Below are 22,295 nucleotides of genomic sequence, written 5' to 3'. Positions count from 1 at the left end.
AGATTTTTAATGAATATTTCTCATCAGTTTTTACTGTGGAGAAGATAATGGAAGCTAAGGAATTGAGGCAAATGCATTGTGATGTCTTGGACCATGTACAAATTACCAGAGGAGGTGTATAAATCCCCAGGACCTGACCAAGTGCGTCCTCAGACCTTGTGGTAAGTAGGGAAGAAATTGCAGAGGCCCTTGCAGGGATATTTGCGTCACCTTCAGCCACAGGTGAATTTTCTGGAGATTGGAGGGTGGCTAATGTTGCCCTGATATTTAAGAAGGGCAGCAAAGACAAGCCAGAGAACTACAGGCCAGTGAGCCTGACAGCAGTGGTGAGTAAGTTACTGGAGGGGTATCTGAGGGAAGGATCTACCAGCATTTGGATAGACAAGGACTGATCAGGGTTAGCACAGTTTTGTACGTGGGAAATCATGTCTCTCAAATCTGTTAGTTTTTTTTTTGGAAGAGGTACCCAAGAGGTTGATGAGGGCAGTGGACGTTGTCTGTATGGACCTTAGCGAGGCCCTTGACAAGCTCCTGCGTGGAAGGCTGGTCTGGAAGGTTAGATTGCATAGGATTCAGGGAGAGCTGGCTAATTGGATGCATAATTGGCTTGATGGTAGGAAGCAGAGGGTGATGGTGGAAGATCTTTGGACTGGAGGCCTGTGACTAGTGGTGTGCCACAAGGGTCGGTGCTGGGCCCATTGTTGTTCGTTATTTATATAAACTATTTGGATGACAATCTATAAGACATTGTTAGTAAGTTTGCAGATGACACTCAAATAGGTGGTACTGTAGACAGTGAAGAAGGTTATCAAAATATTACAGGGGAATCTTGATCAGTTCGGTAAGTGGGCCAAGGAATGGCAAATGGCATTCAATTCAGATAAGTGAGGTGTTGCATTTTGGGAAGTCAAATCAGGGTAGGACTTTCACAGTGAATGGTGGGGCCCTGCTGAGTGTTGTAGAACAGAGGGACCTAGGCGTACTAGTACGTAGTTCCCTGAAAGTGGTGTCACAGGTAGACGGGGTGGTGAAGAAAGCGTTTGGCCTTCATCAGTCAGGGCATTGAGTAAAGGAGTGAGGACATTATGTTGCAGTTGTACAAGACGTAGGTGAGGCTGCACTTAGAATACTGTGTACAGTTTTGGTTACCCCTATTATAGGAAAGATGTCATTAAGCTGGAAAGAGTGCAGAGGAGATTTACAACAGTGTTGCCAGGACTTGAGAGCCTCAGTTACAGGAAGAGGTTTGGGAGGCTAGGACTTTATTCCTTGGAGCATAGAAGACTGAGGGGTGATCTTAGAGGTATAAAATCATGAGGGGCATAGATAAGGAGAAATGCACACAGTCTTTTTCCCGGGGAAAGGGAATCAAGAACTAGGGGGCGTAGGTTTAAGGTGAGAGGGAACAGATTAAAAAGGAACCTAAGGGGCAACTTCACACAGGATGGGTGCGTATATGGAACGAGCTGTCGGAGGAAGTGGTTGAGGCAGGTACAAAAGCAACATTTAAAAGACATTTGGACAGGTACATGGCCAAATGCAGGCAAGTGGGACTGGCTTATAAGGGCATCTTGGTAGGCAAGGATGAGTTGGGCCAAAGGGCCTGTTTCTGTGCTGTATAACACTGACTGACTCAAAGAGAGTAGGATAGATGAATTGGCATAGGAATTTTGGAGGACCGTGTACCTGAGTACAGAAGCAAGTGTCTGGGAAAAAACGTGACTGATCAAAATGGCATTCAAAATAGCACTCAAAATATTCATCTACAAAGTAACAAAGGGAAGTATGTAATGAGATGGGATGTCTTGTGCTTGTGATAGGTATTTTTCTTCCTCCAATTCAAATGTACGTTGAAAGAGCACAGGGAAACTTGAGCTACATTATGGCTATATGCCAAATCGAGAATGACTGTGGTAAATGAGAAATAAAGGAAAAATATTAGAATATTATTCAGAGGAAAAACAGGGTAAGCTAAATTTGAAGTGGTTAGGCTGGACTCAGTGATGAACTGACAAGGAGATGTGATGGGCATGAGTCCACAGAGTGTGGGAATGGCAGATCACTGAAGTGAGGCTGTGGCCCCTGGACTTCCACACGAAGAATTTTAGTAACTCAGCAATATAGAGAGTCTTACTCAAACTCTCAGTGATCTGAACACATCAGCATGTAAATTGTAATTTGATTCTTGACTGGTGATCAAAAACTGCAGCAACAAACTTGTAGCAAAAACTACTGCCATTGCTACAGTCATCAGTTTAAAACAAAAATCCTTGCACTTATTTGCTAGTCTGGATCTGTGGAGCATGTTTCTGAATGATGGTCCCTCATACATGAGGAATTTAGTAGCATACAGGTAACTTGTCTATGAAATTTCTTAGAAATCATTGCTGTAATTTTAACATTTATTGGCAATAAAATATCATCTAGCTGCCAATGCCTGAACAGTTTCTAAGATCAATTCTTCTTCCTAACTTGTGCACCACGGTATCTGTAGGAAACTACACACATGAATATGATTGAGATTGGGCTTCTAGAATTATATTGGATCCTATTGAAGGATGGGGAAGGGATTTTGTATTACTTTTGAATTTAGTCATCAACCATCTCCAGTTCACAGCATCTTTTGAAATTAATAGAATGGGCTAAATCTTGTAAATACACCCTTTCAGACACTAAGTGAGTTTGTTACAAATGTTAATTCAGTTTCATATAAATAAAGGATGAATTTACTTTACAGAGTGATTGGTCCAAGGTCTCGTGTTTGGTCAGAGAAAGAGATGGTGGATGCTGCTGCATATGAATTTGAAGAGGTTTGTTTCGAGTGCTATTGGATATGTACCTGGAATGGTGCTGTTGTGCTAGCCTTTCGCAAACTTTGATACGTGGACGCGCGTCATCCCGCACGCCTCTCTCCACCCCCCCCCCCCCCCCCCAACACAATTGTTATTTGGCTGATTGGACCCACCCTTGGTTGGTTCCACTTTTTTCTATTAAATCATGCCCAGAACGTTTCCATAAGAACTTCAGTCCCTTCTGTTACACTTTACCTCTGGTGTCCTCCATTTACTTGTCCCTGCCTGATCTGCTGATGGTTCCTTGGTAAGATTAGCCAAAGATATGGAGTCAGCTTCCATGTTATGCTAATATCACCCAACTCTACTTACATCAAGTCATTCAATGCCTCTTCTATGAATTGCTTACACCTTCAGTTCCAGCCATGTGCAAGTTGTTCTCTAAATACCTTTAACTGTGGTTCCTTAAATCCTGCTTTTGACTGTATTCAAAATTGGGGAGGATTGGTACCTTTCTGGACAGCCCCTCCAGGCCTATTCTTTCCACTGTAGCATAGCAAGGAAAGTAGGAGGGAGAATTGTTGAACGGCATGTGATATGCCCTAACATTGAGAGTAAGCCATGGTTATTGAATGGTAAAACGAGCTCAAAGGGCTTCACATCTTCATGTTTGATATTCCGTGCTGTCTTCAGTAGCTTTAGGGTAGGGTTTGGAGCTGGGCCAAAGCTATTGGGATAGGGACATGGTGGGAAGAACTGCAAGTTTGTCACTGATTTAAAATGGTATGCTGTCTCATCTTAAAGCAGGGATAAGTTTATTACATAGTAGATTAAATTACTGGAGAGAAGCTCCTAGTATTTGTATCTGACAAAACCTTCTTGTGACATTGTATGTTAATCCTTATTATTTGTCGTGATAGACTGAAACCATGTTGAAAACAGCTGAAAATCTTGTAGGCGCATATGTGTGGGGACAGTATGATCTGCTCGTCCTTCCTCCATCGTTTCCATACGGTGGGATGGAGAACCCATGCCTCACCTTTGTAACACCAACTTTGCTGGTAAGATATGAAAAAACTCATTTTTGTCAGGTTTCTGGCTCTCCCAAAATGCTTGTGTTCCTGTGAATGGAATAGAATCTGGTCAATCATTTTTTTTGTGTGAAAGAATTTGGGGCTGTATCACAGTACCAATATGAATTTTCATTTTCCAGTTCAGCTGGCTAAAGTTTGCAGAATGTATAATCTGTTCTTATTTTTTTCTAGGCTGGTGATAGAAGTCTTTCTAATGTAAGTAAATATTTAATGCATCTTGCTGGAATTTCTGTGACTTACTTTTAAATGAATTTTACTAACAGAACTTTCTAGGTATTGTCAGCCAATGTTGCAGTGAACAAATATTGGTTTTTAATTTAATAGTGATTTGCAAAGGTCAGTAAATATTTGTTTCTAGGGCGAAAAAGAGCTTAAACCACAAAAACACGTGATATTTGTTAAAATAATTTTACACTTGCAACTAAAGGCATTGTGGTTTTTGCTGAACACTGGCTGCTGCCCTTTCCCTGCCAACATTCTGCAGGAAGGAATGAGCAGGGTGGTACTCTGCAACGATGGCTTGGGGGCTGCTTCATTCCCTCAATCCAACCCTGTGAGTAGCACCCATTGGCCAGCTGTCTGCCCCTTGCCTGGGGTGGGCTCCCACAAACCTCTGCCGGCAATCCATCGCATTCCCCATTTTTCCTGCTTCAATGGTCTCCGGGCCCTTGCAAACCAATCCTACCACTAACTCTATGCTTGCAGCACCAGTGTTGTTTCCCTACTGTCTCCTTTTCTGGACCAGAACACTGGAAATCAGCATTGGTGCTGAAGGTTTTTTTAAAAAAAAAGGCCTATTATTGCAGAATCTACAATTTATATAGTGTTGTTCTAGTAGTGTTGTAGACAAGTGTGAGGTGTTGCATTTTGGAAGGACAAATCAAGGTAGGACATGCACAGTAAATGGTAGGGCACTGAGGAGTGTGGAGGAACAAAGGGATCTGGGAGTTCAGACACATAATTCCATGAAAGTGGTGTCACAGGTAGACAAGGTTGTAAAGAAAGATTTTGGCATCCTGGCATTCATAAATCAAAGTATTGAGTATTGGAGTTGGGATATTATGGTAAGTTTGTATAAGACATTGGTGAGGCCAAATTTGGAGTATTGTGCGCAGTTCTGGTCACCTAACTATAGGAGGGATATCAGTAAGATTGAAAGAGTGCAGAGAAGATTTACTAGAATGTTGCTGGGTCTTCAGGAGTTGAGTTACAGGGATAGATTGAACAGGTTAGGACTTTATTCCTTGGAGCGTAGAAGAATGAGGGGAGATTTGATAGAGGTTTACAAAATTATGAGGGGTATAGACAGAGTAAATGCGAGTAGGCTCTTTCCACCCTGATTAGGAGAGATGAGTACAAGAGGACATGGCTTTAGGGTGAAGGGGGAAAGGTTTGGGGGAACTTCACTCAGTGGTGGGAGTGTGGAATGAGCTGCCATCTGACGTGGTAAATGTGGGCTCACTCTTAAGTTTTAAGAATAAATTGGATAGATACATGGACGGGAGAGGTCTGGAGGGTTATGGACTGGGTGCAGGTCAATGGGACTAGTGGAATAAAGTTTCAGCACAGACTAGAAGGGCCGAATGGCCTGTTTGCTGTAGTGTTCTGTAGTCTGAATTTAATGGTCCGGAGCTTTCTGTCAGTAGTGAGACTTGCGTGTTCGCAGCTGACCTAATCAATAAATGTAGACCTGCTACTTCTGTATCCATTGGTGTCATCTTGCCGTGACAAAACATAAAATGGGAGAAACTAACAGCTGGATAAGTCATGCCCCCAGATTTGGTCATCTTTTCAATTTAATAAGGAATTTAATGCTCCTGACTGTCCCTGACAATGAAAGAATTAAATGTGTCAATTTAAGAATATTTAAATTTTTCAGTTGTCTAAGAAAATTTAGATGATTAAAAATGCAGAGTACCTCAGCTACAGCAAACTCTCACTCCATGAGGAAATTAACAGTCCTGTGCGGTTGGCAACTTGCTGCCTGTTTGGGGGAATTCTTGCATGGAACTCCATGCAGTTCGGCATTTCCCAGCAAATTGCAGCTCAGTTTTGTTGCGTAAAGGGGATGAACAATTGTGCACCATTACATTTGTGTGGTTTACAAAGTTTTTTTTTGGACTCAGTTGCTGTGTTTGCTATCTTTTGAGTACCTTTTTGAGATTTAGTCATGTTGGCTTTGGTTGAGAAGTGTGTAGGAGAGGGTGGAAATGAAATGAAGACTGCTGTTGATTATAGGCTGGTTTTGAGGAATGGAAGACCTCTTCAGCTGTGCTAGAGGTCTTTCATTCATTGAACGTTGAAGGTTAAATGTCAAAGTATTAAATGAATAAACAAAAGTTGTATTCGTAGGTAATTGCACATGAAATCTCTCACAGTTGGACAGGAAATCTGGTCACTAACAAAACCTGGGAGCATTTCTGGTATGTATGTGAAGAATGACTGGAATCTTTCTTCACCTTTATCTTGTATGATTGTTAATCATGTAGTTAAACATTTTGAACAGAAATGATGCAATTGCTTAAATTTTCATCATTCAGTGACTAATCAGAGGGTGCCTTTTCAGATCATTCGTATATGCAAGTCCTCCGTAACTGGCAAAGTGGGGGAGTTTGCACTGATGATTTAAATTCAGAAATGAAAATCTGTCCAACAATGTCTTCTCTTGCCTCTCTCAGTATCCTGGTCTAGATCCCATCAGGCGTGTTCTTCAAGGGCCCCAACACCACCACCTTGATATCAGCACCCTACAATATCAGCATATCCCTCCCTGATCTCGCTATCTTCTGTGTCCTTCTTGGTGAATACTGATGTGAAGTACTTAGTACCTCGCCCACTTCCTCTGGCTGCAGGCTTAAAATCCCTCCTTTGTCCCTGAGTAGTCCTACCCTCTCCCTAATTGCCCTCTTGTTTTTAATATATGTATACAATGCTTTGGGATTCTGTTTAATCCTACTTGCCACACACAGTTCATGGCCCCTTTTAGCCCTCCTGCTTCTGTTACATTCCTCAAACACCCTGTCTGATTTCAACTGTCTAAACCTTGTATATGCTTCCTTTTCCTTTTTGATGAAGTTTGCAACATCTCTTGTCATCCAAGGTTCCTGAACTTTGCCATCACTGTCTCTCTTCCTGACAGGAACAGGTTGGTCCTGAATTCTGACCAGCTAGCCTTTAAATGACTCCCACATGTCTGATGTGGACACCCAATAACAGCTGCTCCCAATCTGCACTTCCCAGTTCTTGCCTAATACTGCTGTAATTAGCCTTTTCCCAATTTGGCATTCCCACCTGCTGCCACCAACCCCACCCCCCCCCCTTAAAAATTGAAGGTCTAGGCCTATCTGAAGACTTATGGAATTATGATCTCTGTTCCCAAAGTGCTCTGCCACTGAGATGTTGATGACCTGGCTGGGTTCATTTCCCAATACAAGGTCTGATATGACCCCTTCCCTGGTTAGATCATCTACATACGGTGTCAAGAAACCCTCCTGGAGTAACCTAACAAATTCTGTTCTCTCTAAGCCTCTGGAACTAAAGGAGTCGCAGTCAATACTGGGGAAACTAAAGTCACAAAACTACAACTATTGTTGCTTTTCCGTCTTTCCATCTTCCCACTTGCCTGTTCTGTGTTCTTAAGTCATGTAATTTCATTGTAGACTAAATCATGTTGCTAGTTATACTTAAATTTTTTACTCTATAATGACAGAGTATACCTGCGTGATCCAGTACTGTTGCCACAGAAACCTTGTTGCGCCAATTAGATGTGTGCTATTTTTAAATTATGCTCCACCTGCATATATTAGCGACTCTTCCAGTTCAGCCATTCATGTAGAATGTCTTGAAATATTCCTATGTGTTGGCCTGATATATAGCAATACGTATTAGCAAGTTTTTGGGTTACATTTGATGGAATAAATCAATGATTTCTTTTTTTCCTGACATCAGGTTAAATGAAGGCCATACAGTGTACCTGGAACGCATGATAGCTCATTGCATGTGTGATGAGAAATTGAGGCAATTCGTAGCCATTGGAGGCTGGAAGGATCTATTGGAAGCAGTGAGTACATTATAGTAATCCTAATGATTGCACAGTGTTGTACACCTTGTATATTCTGTAGCTATAGTGTGTTTTGTATCCTTCAGATGTGTTGCAGCACTCCACATATAATTGGAAGGGAAAATTGAGATAAACATTACCCACAATTATTTGTAGTCCTGTATGTTAATGTCCAAGAATAGGCCCCTTGAGCCTATTCCATCACTCATTGAGTTCAAAGCTGATCTAACCTTGCTTTCCTTCCTGCTTCCCTTAACTGAGTCCCATATGTGCCTGGATGACTCCATCTCCACTGTTCTCGTTGGAGAAGTCCAAAGACTGAACTTGCCAACATCTTGTACAGTACAGCGAATCTTCCATTTATTCTTTGAAACTGCTCTGCCTTTGTAATAAAGATTAATATTTCATTTGCCTTCTAAATTACTTGCTATACCTGTGTGCTAACTTTATTTTGTGTACACCAATGCACAATTTGCTCTGTACCACAGAATTCTGTAGTTTCTTTTCATTTGAATTGTATTCTGCCTTTGTTTTCCCTACCAGGGCATATAACATCACATTATACTGTTAGGCATTTTCTCTGATTTATGATGTCTATATCCCTTGTATCCTCCTCACAGCTTGCTTCCACATGTATTGGTTTATTATTGTCACTTGTCCTGATGTATAGTGACAAAATTATCTTGCATACCGTTCATACAGATCAATTCATTACACAGTGCATTGAGGTAGTACAGGATAAAACAATAACAGGATACAGAATAAAGTGTCGCAGCTACAGGGAAGTGCATTGCAGGTAGACAGTAAGGTGCAAGGTCATAACAAGGTAGATCGTGAGGTCGGAGTCCATCTCATCGTACAAGGAAACCATTCAATAGTCTTATCACAGTGGGATAGAAGCTGTCCTTGAGCCTGGTGGTATGTGCCCTCAGGCTTCTGTATCTTCTGCCTGATGGAAGAGGAGAGAAGAGAGAATGACCCGGGTGGGTGGGGTTTTGATTATGCTGGCTGCTTCACCAAGGCAGCGAGAGGTAAAGACAGAGTCCATGGAGGGGAGGCTGGTTTCCATAACGTGCTGGGCTGTGTCCACAACACTGCAGTTTCTTGCAGTCCTGGGCAGAGCAGTTGCCATACCAAGCCGTGATGCATCCCGACAGGATACTTTCTATGGTGTATCAATAAAAGTTGGTGGGTGTCAAAGGGGACATGCCAAGTTTCTTTAGCCTCCTGAGGAAGTAGAGGTGCTGGTGAGCTTTCTTGGCCGTGGCATCTATGTGGTTGGACCAGGACAGGCTATTGGTGATGTTCACTCTTAGGAACTTGAAGCTCTCTGCCTTCTTGACCTCCGCATCATTGATGTAGACAGGTGTGTGTTACACCACCCCCTTTCCTGAAGTCAATGACCAGCGCTTTTGTTTTGCTGACATTGAGGGAAAGGTTGTTGTCGTGACACCATGTCACTAAGCTCTATCTCCTTCCTGTACTCTGACATCATTATTTGAGATATGGCCTACTCTAGTGATATCATCTGCAAACTTGTATGTGGAGTTAGAGCAGAATCTGGCCACACAGTCATGAGTATGTAGGGAGTAGGGTAGGGGGCTGAGGACACAGCCTTGTGGGGCACCAGTGTGGAGAATAATTGTGCTGGAGGTGTTGCTGCCTCTCATCACTGATTGCGGTCTGTTGGTCAGAAAGTGCACGATCCAGCTGCAGAGGGAGGTGTTGAGTCCCATGTCTCGGAGTTTGGTGATGAGTTTGCTTGGAATTATAGTATTGAAGGTGGAGCTTGTTTCATCAGTAAGTTTGGCTACAGTTTATTTGTTCCCTTAATTAAGTCCTTGTACATGTTGTAATAGTTGAGGCCCCAGCATTGATTTCTGGGGCATCCCACTACTTAAGGCTTGCCAACTTGAAAATTGCTTATTCAGCTCTGTACTGTTCATTGGGTAATCCTCTATTCACAGTAACATATTATGTTCCATTCCATGAGCTCTTGAGCAGTAACATTATATGGTACCTTTACTGAATGTTCACTCATGTACTGGTTTCCCTTTTTATCCATGTTACTTGTTACGCCTCAAAGCTCTCATAAATTTGTCAAATGATTTTCCTTTCATTGAACTGTTGATTGTACTAATTGTAATACAGATTCCAGCACATTTCCAGTGTTAGATATCACAATAAGCGGCATGCAGCAGTAACATTAAATAATCCTGAGGCTAGCAAGCTGAGCAACCGTGGATGGCCTCGAACTGTACAAGCAAAGCAGTCCATGCTTGTGTGAGCCTGTATTTGAAGTCTCAAATGTCTTAGATCTCAGTGAGAATAAAATGCAGTTTGAATGTTGGCCCATAACTATGGTTTCAATGACAGAATTGATGGCTTTGTGGCCATGTTTGCGGATGATACAAAGATAGGTGGAGGGGCAGGTAGTGTTGAGGAAGCAGGGAGTCTGCAGAAGGACTTGGATAGGTTGGGAGAATGGGCAAAGAAGTGGCAGATGGAATTCAGCGTAGGGAAGTGTATGGTCATGTGCTTTGGTAGAAGGAATAAAGGTGTATGGGGAGCAAATTCAGAAATCGGAGGTGCAAAGGGACTTGGGAGTCCTACTGGAGGATTCCCTAAAGGTTAACTTGTGGGTTGAGTCAGTAGCAAGGAAGCCAAATTCAATGTCAGCATTCATTTCGAGAGGACTGGAATATAAAAGCAAGGATGTAATGCTGAGGCTTTATAAGGCATTGGTCAGACCACATTTGGAGTATTGTGAGCAGTTTTGGGCCCCATATCTAAAGAAGGATGTGCTGGTATTGGAGAGTGTCCAGAGGAGGTTTACAAGATTGATCCTGGGGATGAAAAGATTAATGTATGAGGAGTATTTAATGGCTCTGGGCCCGTTGGAGTTTAGAAGGGTGGGGGGGGAATGCGGGATCTCATCGAAACCTACTGAATATTGAAAGGCCTGGATAGAGTGGACATGGAGAGGATGTTTCCATCAGTGGGAGAGTCTAGGACCAGAGGGCACAGCCTCAGAATAAAAGGACGTCCCTTTAGAACAGAGATGAGGAGGAATTTCTTCAGCCAGAGGGTGATGAATCTGTGGAATTCATTGCCACGGATGGCTGTGAGGCCAAGTCATTGGGTATATTTAAAGCAGAGATTGATAGGTTCTTGATTAGTAAGGGCGTCAAAGGTTATGGGGAGAAGGCAGGAGAATGGGGTTGAGAGGGAAAAATAAATCAGCCGTGATCGAATGGCGGAGCAGACTCGATGGGCCAAATGGCCTAATTCTGCTCGTATGTCTTATGGTTTCAGGAAATTGATTAGTTAAAAAAAGGGTTGATCTATAAATAAATAGTGTCATTTGTCAGACCATGAGCTTAAAAATCACACCTGAGATGAATTTCGTATGTTGCATTTTTGTTCAAATCTTTTGGGGGAGCTTAATATGAAGAAAAAGTTTCTAATGCTGATGATAAATTCTTAGAGGTCAAGATTTGCATTTGTACAAAGTGGCCTAGAAATGGGTGCAACTTTGCTCTGCTCCAGGTTAAGCCCAGTTTCAACTGCACTGGGTTTTAATTTCAGAATTGTGAGGAGTAGTTTCTAGTTCTTCTAGAAATCTTAGCTGTGGCTAAGCAGCTGTAGCAAAAAATCTGCCCAAAGAGAGGTATCCTGGGAAGATGGCTGCACTTGAAATGGGTGTTTGGATATAATGTTCTTTCATAGCATCACATGATAAGTACCACAAAAATTATATCTGGACAAGATTTTTCCAGCAGTAGAATTGATGATGAAAGATTAACACCAGTTATGTGAAGGTAACTTTAAAGCCTTAAATTACTTTACTTGGGTAATTCTGCGTTCTAACTCCGAGGGAAGTGGGTATCAGTTATAAACCTCTGGCGGATACCTCACTAATGCAATAAGGGAAAAGTCATTTCAGTTTGATTTTCTGTGTAAAGAATAATCTTTTGGCAGGTCTGTTTAGTCATTATATGGTAAACATCTTCTGAAAAGGTAATTGAAATCCATGCTTTCTATTAGATCAAGACTTTTGGTCCTACTAATCCTTTGACCAGTCTAGTTCCTGACCTTCGTGACACTGACCCTGATGATGCATTTTCATCGGTTCCTTATGAAAAGGGATTTGCTTTGCTTTATCATTTGGAGGAGCTGCTTGGCGGGCCAGGTAAATGCTACATGTTTAAAAATTATTCAGTTTCTTAACCGGGCACTTAAAGCTTAATTGCAACAAATTTGTGCAATGTATTTATTTCTAGAAATCTTCATGGGGTTCCTCAAGTTCTATATTCAGACTTTCGCCTACAGCGCCTTAACAACAGAAGAGTGGAAGAAATGCCTGTATTCATATTTTTCTGATAAGGTGAATGCCTTTGGAATGGTATTGTGATGATTATTGATTTCTCATTTTGTCAGTGCAAACAGTAGTGATCCCTTAGAATAGAAATATGAAAGAAAGCTGCTTATGGTCACAAGTTTAGTTTTTACTTCCCTGTTACCTAACTGCATTTTTACCCTGAAGGAACATTTGGAATCTCTCAACATCTCTCCACTATTCTCTAGAATAGCCTTGGAAATAGGCCAGTTGTCCATTTGCTGTGTAACACTGCATGATTAAAGTACTAAGCTTGCTTTTAGTTTCCTATAACATCTGCATTGTTATCCAAGGATGTTACATCAGTTATCTTGTTCTCACAGAAGTATTACCTAACCTTTTAAGTCCTTGGTGCCTCTTTCACCAAAATAACCTCAAGGTCCTGGAAATTAAGTTTTATTATTCTCACATATTGATTTTCTAGATGAAAAATGGAGCTGCAATGAAAGTTAACTCCTGCACCTGGAAATTCAGAGGTGTCCTCCCTGTTTATCAACCACTGTGTATTGAATGGTAGTTGAGATGAATATGCTCTTTAGGAGCTTCCTCACTTGAATTTTAAAAAAAGATGCCCAGGAAGACCAAATCCATGCTGCTGTGTTATATTTATGCTGCCTTCAAAACAAAACTCTTCCCATAAAGTGTTTTTCCTGACTCCATATTGACTCAGTTGCACTGAGGCAAGTTGGTTAAAATTAGAGTGAAATATTGAAGAGCATGTTTGGGATATGGTGAATGACCCCAAGAGTAATTTTGATTTCTTTCCCTCCCCCCTAATTGAAAAAGAAAACAACTGGGTGTAGATTGAATGCAGATTAAAATGTTAAAAGTCAAACAGGAACCTAACCTGCCTGAAACCTGTCTGTGAGTGTTTTAAGCAGTGGAATGAGTGGCTGAATGTCCGTGTTCCTTTTGGAAAGCTGTTATTAACAAATGTTGACCCGTCTTTTCAGGCCTTGGTAAACTTAAAAGCTGAAAGGTGGTGCGAAGGCTTGACTCCTTTACAGAATTACATCTGGACCAGGAAAAGCAGAAGTATTTCCTGCTAGCCTGACAAGCTGTTCCTGTAATCTGATCTCTCTCTTCACTCTTCCCTTCAAAAACAAACATCCAAATGTTCCTCACTCTGACTTGCTTCCCACCCCTTTTTTTCCTGACCACCCCACCTCCTCATGCCCCTGTTTGAGCATTCCATCTTCCTTCCTACTTCCCTTTGGAGTTCAACCATTACTGAACCTAGCTGTTCCTGGGCTGCTTATTTTTGAGGAAAAATAACACTAGTTGTGAAGTTAAATGTCTATTATACTTGAAGCCTTGCTAATAAATTCCACCCCAGTGAATATCTAACCACAATGTGTAATTTAGTTTTTGCTAACGTGTAAGTAGAGAGTTTGGGCAGTGAGAGTTCCTTAATGTGCCCAATACAGAAGTTTTAGCAGGATTGTATGAAATGTGAGCTTATGGATGTTGAGACCCCAACACGAAATGACAATCCTGATTTAATTTTGATTAATTATAAATGCTTGAGCATATTTATTCTGCATTGGGAGTTGGTGGTGTTCGAAGTAGCAATCAGTATGTAACTAATACTTTCACTTTTTACTAGACTGAAGTTTTGAATCAAGTTGACTGGAATGCTTGGTTCCATTCTCCTGGGATACCACCATTCACACCACAGTGAGTAGTCTCTTGTTTTAACTAATTAAATCAAAGCATACAGATAGGTTAATACTTGCTGAAGATCAGTGGAATTTCAGTATATTTGCATGTTCACCCAATGATTCGATCCAAGCAGGAAAGACTGAAATAGTATATGGTTCATAACCAACTTAATCTCATAATTTGACAGTTTGAAAATGTACGACATAGGACTTAATTCAAGATAAGTTATTTTCAAACCCAAGTGAACTAGCTCTTGGATTTTAAGTGTATAGAAGAAATGCTTTGTGTAAAATGGTTTAGTTTGAATGGAGAAGTGGTGGTTCAGTTTACTTTGATAACTTATTCACTTCAGGAAATCCAGCTGTGCATCATTTTAAATTACAATCTCAATTAACACTTGTTCTGGAGTAGTAACCAGTAATATTTTGAGTGGTCTTTAATCTTTTGTTTAAAAAAAAGTTAATAGTACATCTTTAGCTTTTGAGATTTTATGTTACACAAGTAATTTCTCTTAATTTTTGCATGTTGTGACCAATCTGTGTTTTCTGGTGCCTGCACATTTCTTCTTTTGGATGTTAACTTTTCAATCTAGCACTTTAAATTTTCAGATTTCTATAGACTAGATTAAGTGCTAGTCTCCACTCAGACATGGAAAACAGTTCCTAGCACATAGATATATTTTTAAACCAAATGTGCTGTTGATTTGGAAGAGGTCTTAAAAGACTTTGGAATTGCACATTCATTCACTTTTTAAAAAATCAAAGCATGGACCAGAATTTAATGGATGCAATTTTGTACAGAAATGTGGAAGTGTTTCTTTAGGTTGCACACTGGAAAGACTATTAAACTTCACTAAAACCTGGGAATCGAGTCATTTCAATATTTAATTGAAACTTGTATAAAAAGAACATAGTAAAATATCCCAAGATATTTCACAGGAGTATTTGCAAACGTCTATCAGGGACGAGGTGAGTTCTGAGACTTTGAGAAGAGTTTGGGAGGGAATTCCAGTGTTTAGATTCGAGACAGTTGAAAACATGATTGCCAAAGGTAGAGCAGTAAAATTCAGGGCTGCTGAACATACTTGCTTTATCATTTGAAAGTCAGAATTTTGATGACAGTATCTGGTTCTAATCTTGTTACTGTCAAAATCTTAAGTATGGGTGGAAATTCTGTAATTCACTTTTCATTGGGCACAACAACCTTACAATTCTCTATTTAAAGAGAATGTCCCAATATAAGTTATTGGTTTCTTTCTGAATCATTTCATCTTACAACTTGTCAAATCTACCTTGCATCAAAGTAAGTATCGTGGCACTTGTTGTTTTGCAGTTACGACACTGCTTTGGCTGATGCTTGTGTATGTCTTTGTAAACGGTGGACCGCAGTGAGTAAAATCGACCAGTCACGTAAAAAGAAACCACAAATGCTAGAAATATGAAACAGTCATCCCCCATTTATTAACTTTGTTGGGTGTTTGGTTAATGATTAAGAGAATACCTAAACTGTCTGAAAATGAGAAAACCTGCAGATACTGGGAACCTGAAACAAAAACAGAAAATGCTGGAAACACTTCATTGAGTCATAGAGACAAGAAGCATGGAAACGGGCCCTTTGCCCCTGTTGGTATTGGTTTATTATTATCACTTGTACCAAGGTACAGCGAAAAACTTGTCTTACCTACCGATCGTATAGGTCAATTCATTACACAGTGCCGTTACATTGAGTCAGTACAGAGTGCATTGATGTAGTACAGGTAAAAACAATAACAGTACGGAGTAAAGTGTCACGGCTGCAGAGAAAGTGCAGTGCAATAAGGTGCAAGGTCACAACAAGGTAGATCGTGAGGTCAGAGTCCATCTCATCTTATAAGGGAACCGTTCAATAGTCTTATCACAGTGGGGTAGAAGCTGTCCTTAAGTCTGGTGGTATGTGCCCTCAGGCTCCTGTATCTTCTGCCTGAGGGAAGAGGAGAGAAGATAGAATGTCCCGGGTGGGTCTTTGATCTACTTAAATCCTACGTAGATCTCATTTTTATTCTCCCCACATGTTCATCACCTCCCCTCAAATTCTACACACTGGGGCAATTTACAGTGGCCAATTAACCCACCGACCCATATGACATTAGGATGTGGAAGGAAACCAGAGCACCTGGGGGTATCCTATGTGGTCACAAGAGGAACGTGCAAACTCCACACTGACAACCTGTGGACAGAATTGAACTGGGGTCTCTGGCATTGTGAGGCAGCAATTCTACTAGCTTTGCCACCATCATGCTGCTCTGATGATAACAGCTACTCTTTCCATAGATGCTGCTCGGTGTTTCCAGCACTTTCTGCTTTAGTTATTTAAACCATCAGTGCTGGTGAATCTGTATGTCTCCATAACTTCTGGATTTTAAAAGTGATCATGCACCTTATTGTTAAACCTATGATAATGGAGCAGTGTTAGAACATAGAACACTGCTGCACAGTACAGGCCCTTCGGTCCACGATGTTGTGCTTACATTTTATCCTGCTCTAAGATCTAGCTAACCCTTCCCTCCCACTATTTCTCTATCATTCATGTGCCTATCTAAGGGTCTCTTAAATGTCCCTAATATGTCTGCCCCCACAACCTCCGCCGGCAGTGCGTTCCACGCACCCACCACTCTGTGTTTTAAAAAAAAACTTACCCCTGATGTCCCCCTTGTATCTTCCTCCAATCACTGTAAAATTATGCCCCCTTATGTTAGCCATTTTCACCCTTGGGAAAAAGTCTCTGACTGTCCACTCAATCTATGCCTCTTATCATCTTGTACACCTCTTACCAAGTCACCTCTCATCTTCCTCTCCAAAGAGAAGCCCTAGCTCACTTAAACAATCCTCATAAGACATGCTCTCCAATCTAGGCAGCATCCTGATAAATCTCCTCTGCACCCTCTCTAAAGCTTCTATATCCTTCTTATAATGAGGCGACCACAACTGAACACAATACTCCAAGTGTGGTCTAACCAGGGTTCTATAGAGCTGCAACATCTTGAACTCGATACCCTGACTATTGAAGGCCTACACACTATACGCCTCCTTAACAACCCTATCAACCTTGAGGGATCTGTGGATGTGGACCCCAAGATCCCTCTGTTCCTCCACACTGCTAAGAGCCCTGCCATTAACCTTGTATTCTGCCTTCAGATTTGATCTCCCGAAGTGTATCACTTCACACTTTTCTGGGTTGAACTCCATCTGCCATTTCTCAGCCCAGCTCTGCATTCTATCAATATCCTGTTGTAATCTACAGCAACTTTCTACACTATCCACAACACCACCAACCTTTGTATCATCAGTAAACTTACTAACCCACCCTTCCACATCCTCATTCAAGTCATTTATAAAAATCACAAAGATCAAGGGTCCCAGAACAGATCCCTGTGGAACATCACTGGTCACTGACCTCCAGGCAGAATACGCTCCATCTACCACCACCCTCTGTCTTCTATGGGCGAGCCAATTCTGAATCCACACAGCCAAGTTTCCCTGGATCCCATGTCTCCTGACTTTCTGAATAAGCCTTCCATGAGGAACCTTATTAAACACCTTACTAAAATCCATGTACACCACATCCACTGCTCTACCTTCATCAAGGTGCTTTGTCACATCCTCAAAGAATTCAATCAGGCTCGTGAGGCATCACCTGCCCCTCACAAAGCCATGCTGACTGTCCCTAATCAGCCTATGCTTCTCTAAATGCCCATAAATCCTGTCTCTAAGAATCTTCTCCAGTAATTTGCCCACCACTGAAGTAAGACTCACTGGTCTGTAATTCCCAGGGTTATCCCAATTCCTTTTCTTAAAGGAACAACATTTGCCACCCTCCAATCATCTGGCACTACTCCTATGGCAAGTGAGGACGCAAAGATCGTCACCAAAGGCGCAGCAATCTCTTCACTCACTTCCCGTAATAACCTTGGATATATCCCGTCCAGCCCCGGTGATTTATCTATCCTAATGTTTTTCAAAAGTTCCAGCACATCCTCTTTCCTCACATCAACATGCCCTAGCGTATCGGCCTGTTGTTTGTGTATTTTGTGTATTTTTGATCTTCTGATCATATTATTGCATCTCCTGCAATTTCAGGAGCAGGTTTTCCCAGGAATTGTCACTTTTATTTTATTGAGAACCTTAAGTGTGTGCTCTTGGACAAATTAAAAATCTAACTTTGAGTCCAATCCCCACTGAGAAGTCAGCTTTCTTTGAAAAAATATTTTCAGTAGTTTCAATTGCCACATTAAAGATGTTGACTGATCATGTCCTTATTTACTTCAGCATCCAAGCATCCAAAAAATGTTCTCAATGAATGCACTGAAATAATAATTCATGCAACAGATGCAGTCAACTCCAGATATTGCAGCATAAAATAGCTCGGTGGGAATTTGGTGCAGACTTATTGTATTAGAATTTAAATTGATTTTATTTTGGTACTTAAAGTTCATACTGCTTTTGATTTGTCATTACTTTTGCTATTTTATACTTAATGAACTAAATTTATTATCTCTTAACCTGGTGTCTTAAAGATCAAATGTTTTCTGAATCTGGTTTCATTACTTTTTATTATCTTTTGTGAGCTGCCCTTTTTTAGTGGCAGTATATATTAATTGGAGATCATTTTTTTGGCAATAAAATTGTTTGCAGGCATCTGATTCTGAGCTGAGCTGTTTTAGTGAAGTGGATCTGAAGCAGATGTCATCACAGCAAAAAATTGAGTTTCTTTCTCTTTTGCTGTTGGAGGTAAGAAAATTATTTAGCATTAAAGTGCATTCATCCAGGATGTCAGAAAGATGACTCTCAGTTGACTTACTGAAGTAACGATGACAAATAATTAATTTTCATTTCCCAAGGATGCAGAAGAGGCCATTTGGCCAAGCAATTCCACCATTCCCATTTCCCCACTCATCTCCTTGCAACCTGTTTTCTCTCATTCTATTAACAGTCCCTCCCCAGTTCTCCTCCCACAACCCACATTTACTGTGGGCAGTTTACAGTAACCAATTCACTGAGTGACCACCCATCATTGGGATGTGGGAGGAAACCAGGGCACCCAGTGGAATCTCACGTGGTCACAGGGAGAATATGCAAACTCCACAAAAACAGCAGCAGGGGTCAGAATGGAAACTGGATCACTGCACTACCTACAGCACCACTGAGTCACCCAAAAACAAAGTTCTCATGAACTTGCAGATTTTTCTAATCTTGAAAATTATTTACAAGAATGTGCGATCAAACCCAAATACACACACAACTTATCGGTGTCTTTAATGTAGTGAAACATCCCAAAATGTTTTGCATGGCACACCTAAAACAACATATGCCTTTCAGCCACATGAGATTATGTGGCTGACAATTTGCTCAAAAGGGTAGATTTAAAGGTGGAAAGAGAAGTGTAACGTTTCAGCAGTGCTTTCCCTTGACTCTCTGAGTTCATTAAAAAAAAATGTTAAAACGTCTGCTTTTCTAAATTATCGTTTTGTGTACACCAGTTTTAAATTCAACCCAGCTTTTAGTGTTTTTGATTACTAAATGAAGTGAATAATTGCACCCAGAAGGAAGATTAAAGTCCTGTACCTTCTAATGAAATGGTAGACTGTTTATTACAGTAAAACTATTTGCAAAATGTTGCAATGATGACTGAGTTCAAATAATTTGATTTTAAGCAAATGCCCTGCTGCAATATTGATGAAAAATCAGAAATGATATAATGCTCTTAAAGTAGCTGCTTGTAAGAGGATTTTTATGTAATATTTTGCCATGAAGTTGAATAGTAATGAAAGTGGTGTGAAGATGTTCAGTTAATGTTAATAAGATTTCTTCCCCCCCCCCCCCGTAACCACTTTTCTCTTTGGATTTTAGCCTCCACTGCGACTCAACAGCGTGAAGAGAATGCAAGAAGTTTACAAATTTAATGACATCAGAAATGCAGAGATAAAATTCAGGTAGAACTTATTGAAAATCCTGAATGCTTTTGGGATGGAAATGGGAAACCAACTGGGTTTCCACCACATCATATTCTATTAGATTCCTGTTCATTTTAAAAAAAGACCCGGGAAGATACTCTTTCCAGTCTTCTCATGCCCAAATAACTGGTCCACCTTGGTTCCACAGTCTCACACATGAATGATCAATTGAACAAAGTACCCATAAATTATAACTGCAATAGGACTGGCATACCTGCATGAGTCAATTCTTTCAGAAGAAAGGACATTGGTACAAGCGCTTGGGGGGGGGGGGGCGGTGGGAAGACAAGTGGAGAAATCCACAAATCTATAAGTAGATTGTGACAATGACTGAATGCAGCAACAATGTTTTAAATTAATAGGGTTTAGGCACAACTGGTGACATCAATATTGAATACCCAACACTATTTACCCTTAAAGACGCTGCGAGTTGCAACTTGTGCCACTGCTGTCTCTATGCTACAGGTGTTGGGAAGGGAGTTGTAGGATTTTGACTAGTGGATATGAAGTAACAGTAATGTATTTCCAAGTTAATACAATGTGAGATTTGGAGGGGAACTTAAAGGTGATGTTGGACGAGGGCAGCAGACACTAAGTGGTAGAGGTCGTGGTTTTGGGAGATATTGTGATGAAGCTTTGGTGAGCTGCTGCACTGCATCTTATGGTGGTAAGTGTCTTGTCGCCTGGGTAGTACTGTTGGAGCTACACTCATCCAAGCAAGAGGAAATATCCAGTTACACTCCTGACTTGTGTCTCATCAAAGATGGAAAGGCTTTAGAAAGTCACTCAATACGTGATCTTTGTCATCAGACCTCCTGCAGCCACAGTATTTGTACAATAATTGAATTGTCTTAAGGAGAGGAAAATGACCTAGATTAAAAGCATAAACATTGTCTAATCTAAATTGTCTCGTAATTTAAATTATGCAAAATAAGGTGTGAATTTAATTAAATTAAATGGCTTCATCAAGATTAGACCCTTACATCTACAGCACAAGAGCAGGCCATCTGCACTGTGCTGAATTGCGCTAAACTTGCACCTGCCACCTCCCCATACACAGCATCATGTCACTGTACTGTTTGAACTGAGTAATATTTTTAGTAATTGCCTGGACAACTTATGAAAATATTCTTTTTTTCAATGCAAGATGGCTGCGATTATGCCTCCGGAGTCAGTGGGAGAAAGCCATTCCTCTTGCTTTGGAAATGGTTACTGTGCAAGGCAGAATGAAGTTCACTCGTCCTCTTTACAGGTACCTTTTAACTTGACAATTAGATCATTACTGTGTAATCTTTGTTTTAATGTATGTTTTAATTAGTAGGTATATGCATCTGTGGTTACATTACATCACTGCATTTAAATTAGTGAAACAATAGTGGTGAAGGATTGTTTATCCAGACAGGAGAGAAGATCCGCAAGGATCATTAGCTTTCTTAATGTGTATTGCTGATTTGGACTCGGGTGTCCAGGGCATAATTTCCGAATAGCTAGATGATACAAGCAAAATCTGCAGGTGTAGTAAATTGTGAGGAGGATAGTCAAAGACTTTGCGGAGATTGGTCAGCCTGGTGGAATGGGTGGATGGTTGGTCTATGAAATTTAATGCTGAGAGCTGTCACGTTTTTGATAGGAAGATCAGAGCCACACCTAGGTGGCACAATTCTAAAAGAGATCTGTACATGCGTGGTTAAAAATGGCAAGGCAGATTGAGAAAGGGTTTAAAAAGTATGCGGGATCCTGGGCTGCATAAACAGAGGTCTAAAAGTATAAAAGCAAGGAAATAATGAGTCTTTCTGAAACGAGTATTGTCTTTTTTTACCACCATGCTTTAGTGGTCTTGTAAAAGGTACAGAAGAGATTTACTGGCATGATTCTCGGGGTGGGGGACTTTGGTTACGTAGATACAACAAGATGGGATGGTGCTCCTTGAAACAGAAGGATATGAGACAATTTGATATTAAATTAAAATTATATTAATCATTAAATTCAATGATTTTGTTAGAAAATAGACTTCCCATTGGAAGAAGTGTCAGGAACTAGGGTGAAGATTGGTTAAAGATTACAGAAGTGAGGTGGCAAACATTTTTACACAAGTGATTGTACTTTGGAATGCGTTGGTGGGTTACCAGTGAAGCCAGATTCACTGTGTTGTTCAAGAGGCAGCTGGATAAATAATGCAAAAATCTGCAGATGCTGGAAATATGTAATAAAAACAGAAAATGTTGGAAATGCAGGTCAGATTGTATCTGTGGGAAGAAAATCAATCAACATTTCAGAACAAAGACCCTTTATCAGAACT

General features: G+C 40.7%; 1 protein-coding gene across 1 annotated transcript in view; it reads left to right on the top strand.

The window, feature by feature from the left end:
* lta4h (leukotriene A4 hydrolase) overlaps nucleotides 1-22,295 on the top strand; it is a 47,681-nt gene that overhangs the window by 22,797 nt on the left and 2,589 nt on the right. The window contains exons 7-18 of the mRNA XM_052033413.1: nucleotides 2,738-2,810; nucleotides 3,713-3,853; nucleotides 4,058-4,081; nucleotides 6,239-6,309; nucleotides 7,835-7,946; nucleotides 11,994-12,138; nucleotides 12,230-12,333; nucleotides 13,952-14,022; nucleotides 15,340-15,394; nucleotides 18,678-18,773; nucleotides 19,893-19,975; nucleotides 21,144-21,248. Coding sequence (XP_051889373.1) covers nucleotides 2,738-2,810; nucleotides 3,713-3,853; nucleotides 4,058-4,081; nucleotides 6,239-6,309; nucleotides 7,835-7,946; nucleotides 11,994-12,138; nucleotides 12,230-12,333; nucleotides 13,952-14,022; nucleotides 15,340-15,394; nucleotides 18,678-18,773; nucleotides 19,893-19,975; nucleotides 21,144-21,248 — 1,080 coding nt within the window. The remainder of the gene's footprint in view (nucleotides 1-2,737; nucleotides 2,811-3,712; nucleotides 3,854-4,057; nucleotides 4,082-6,238; nucleotides 6,310-7,834; nucleotides 7,947-11,993; nucleotides 12,139-12,229; nucleotides 12,334-13,951; nucleotides 14,023-15,339; nucleotides 15,395-18,677; nucleotides 18,774-19,892; nucleotides 19,976-21,143; nucleotides 21,249-22,295) is intronic.

Source organism: Pristis pectinata, chromosome 19, assembly GCF_009764475.1.
Source record: "Pristis pectinata isolate sPriPec2 chromosome 19, sPriPec2.1.pri, whole genome shotgun sequence".
Classification (NCBI taxonomy): Eukaryota; Metazoa; Chordata; class Chondrichthyes; order Rhinopristiformes; family Pristidae; genus Pristis; species Pristis pectinata.
Note: the sequence above shows the minus strand (reverse complement) of the source record. Positions and strands in the feature narration are given on the sequence as shown.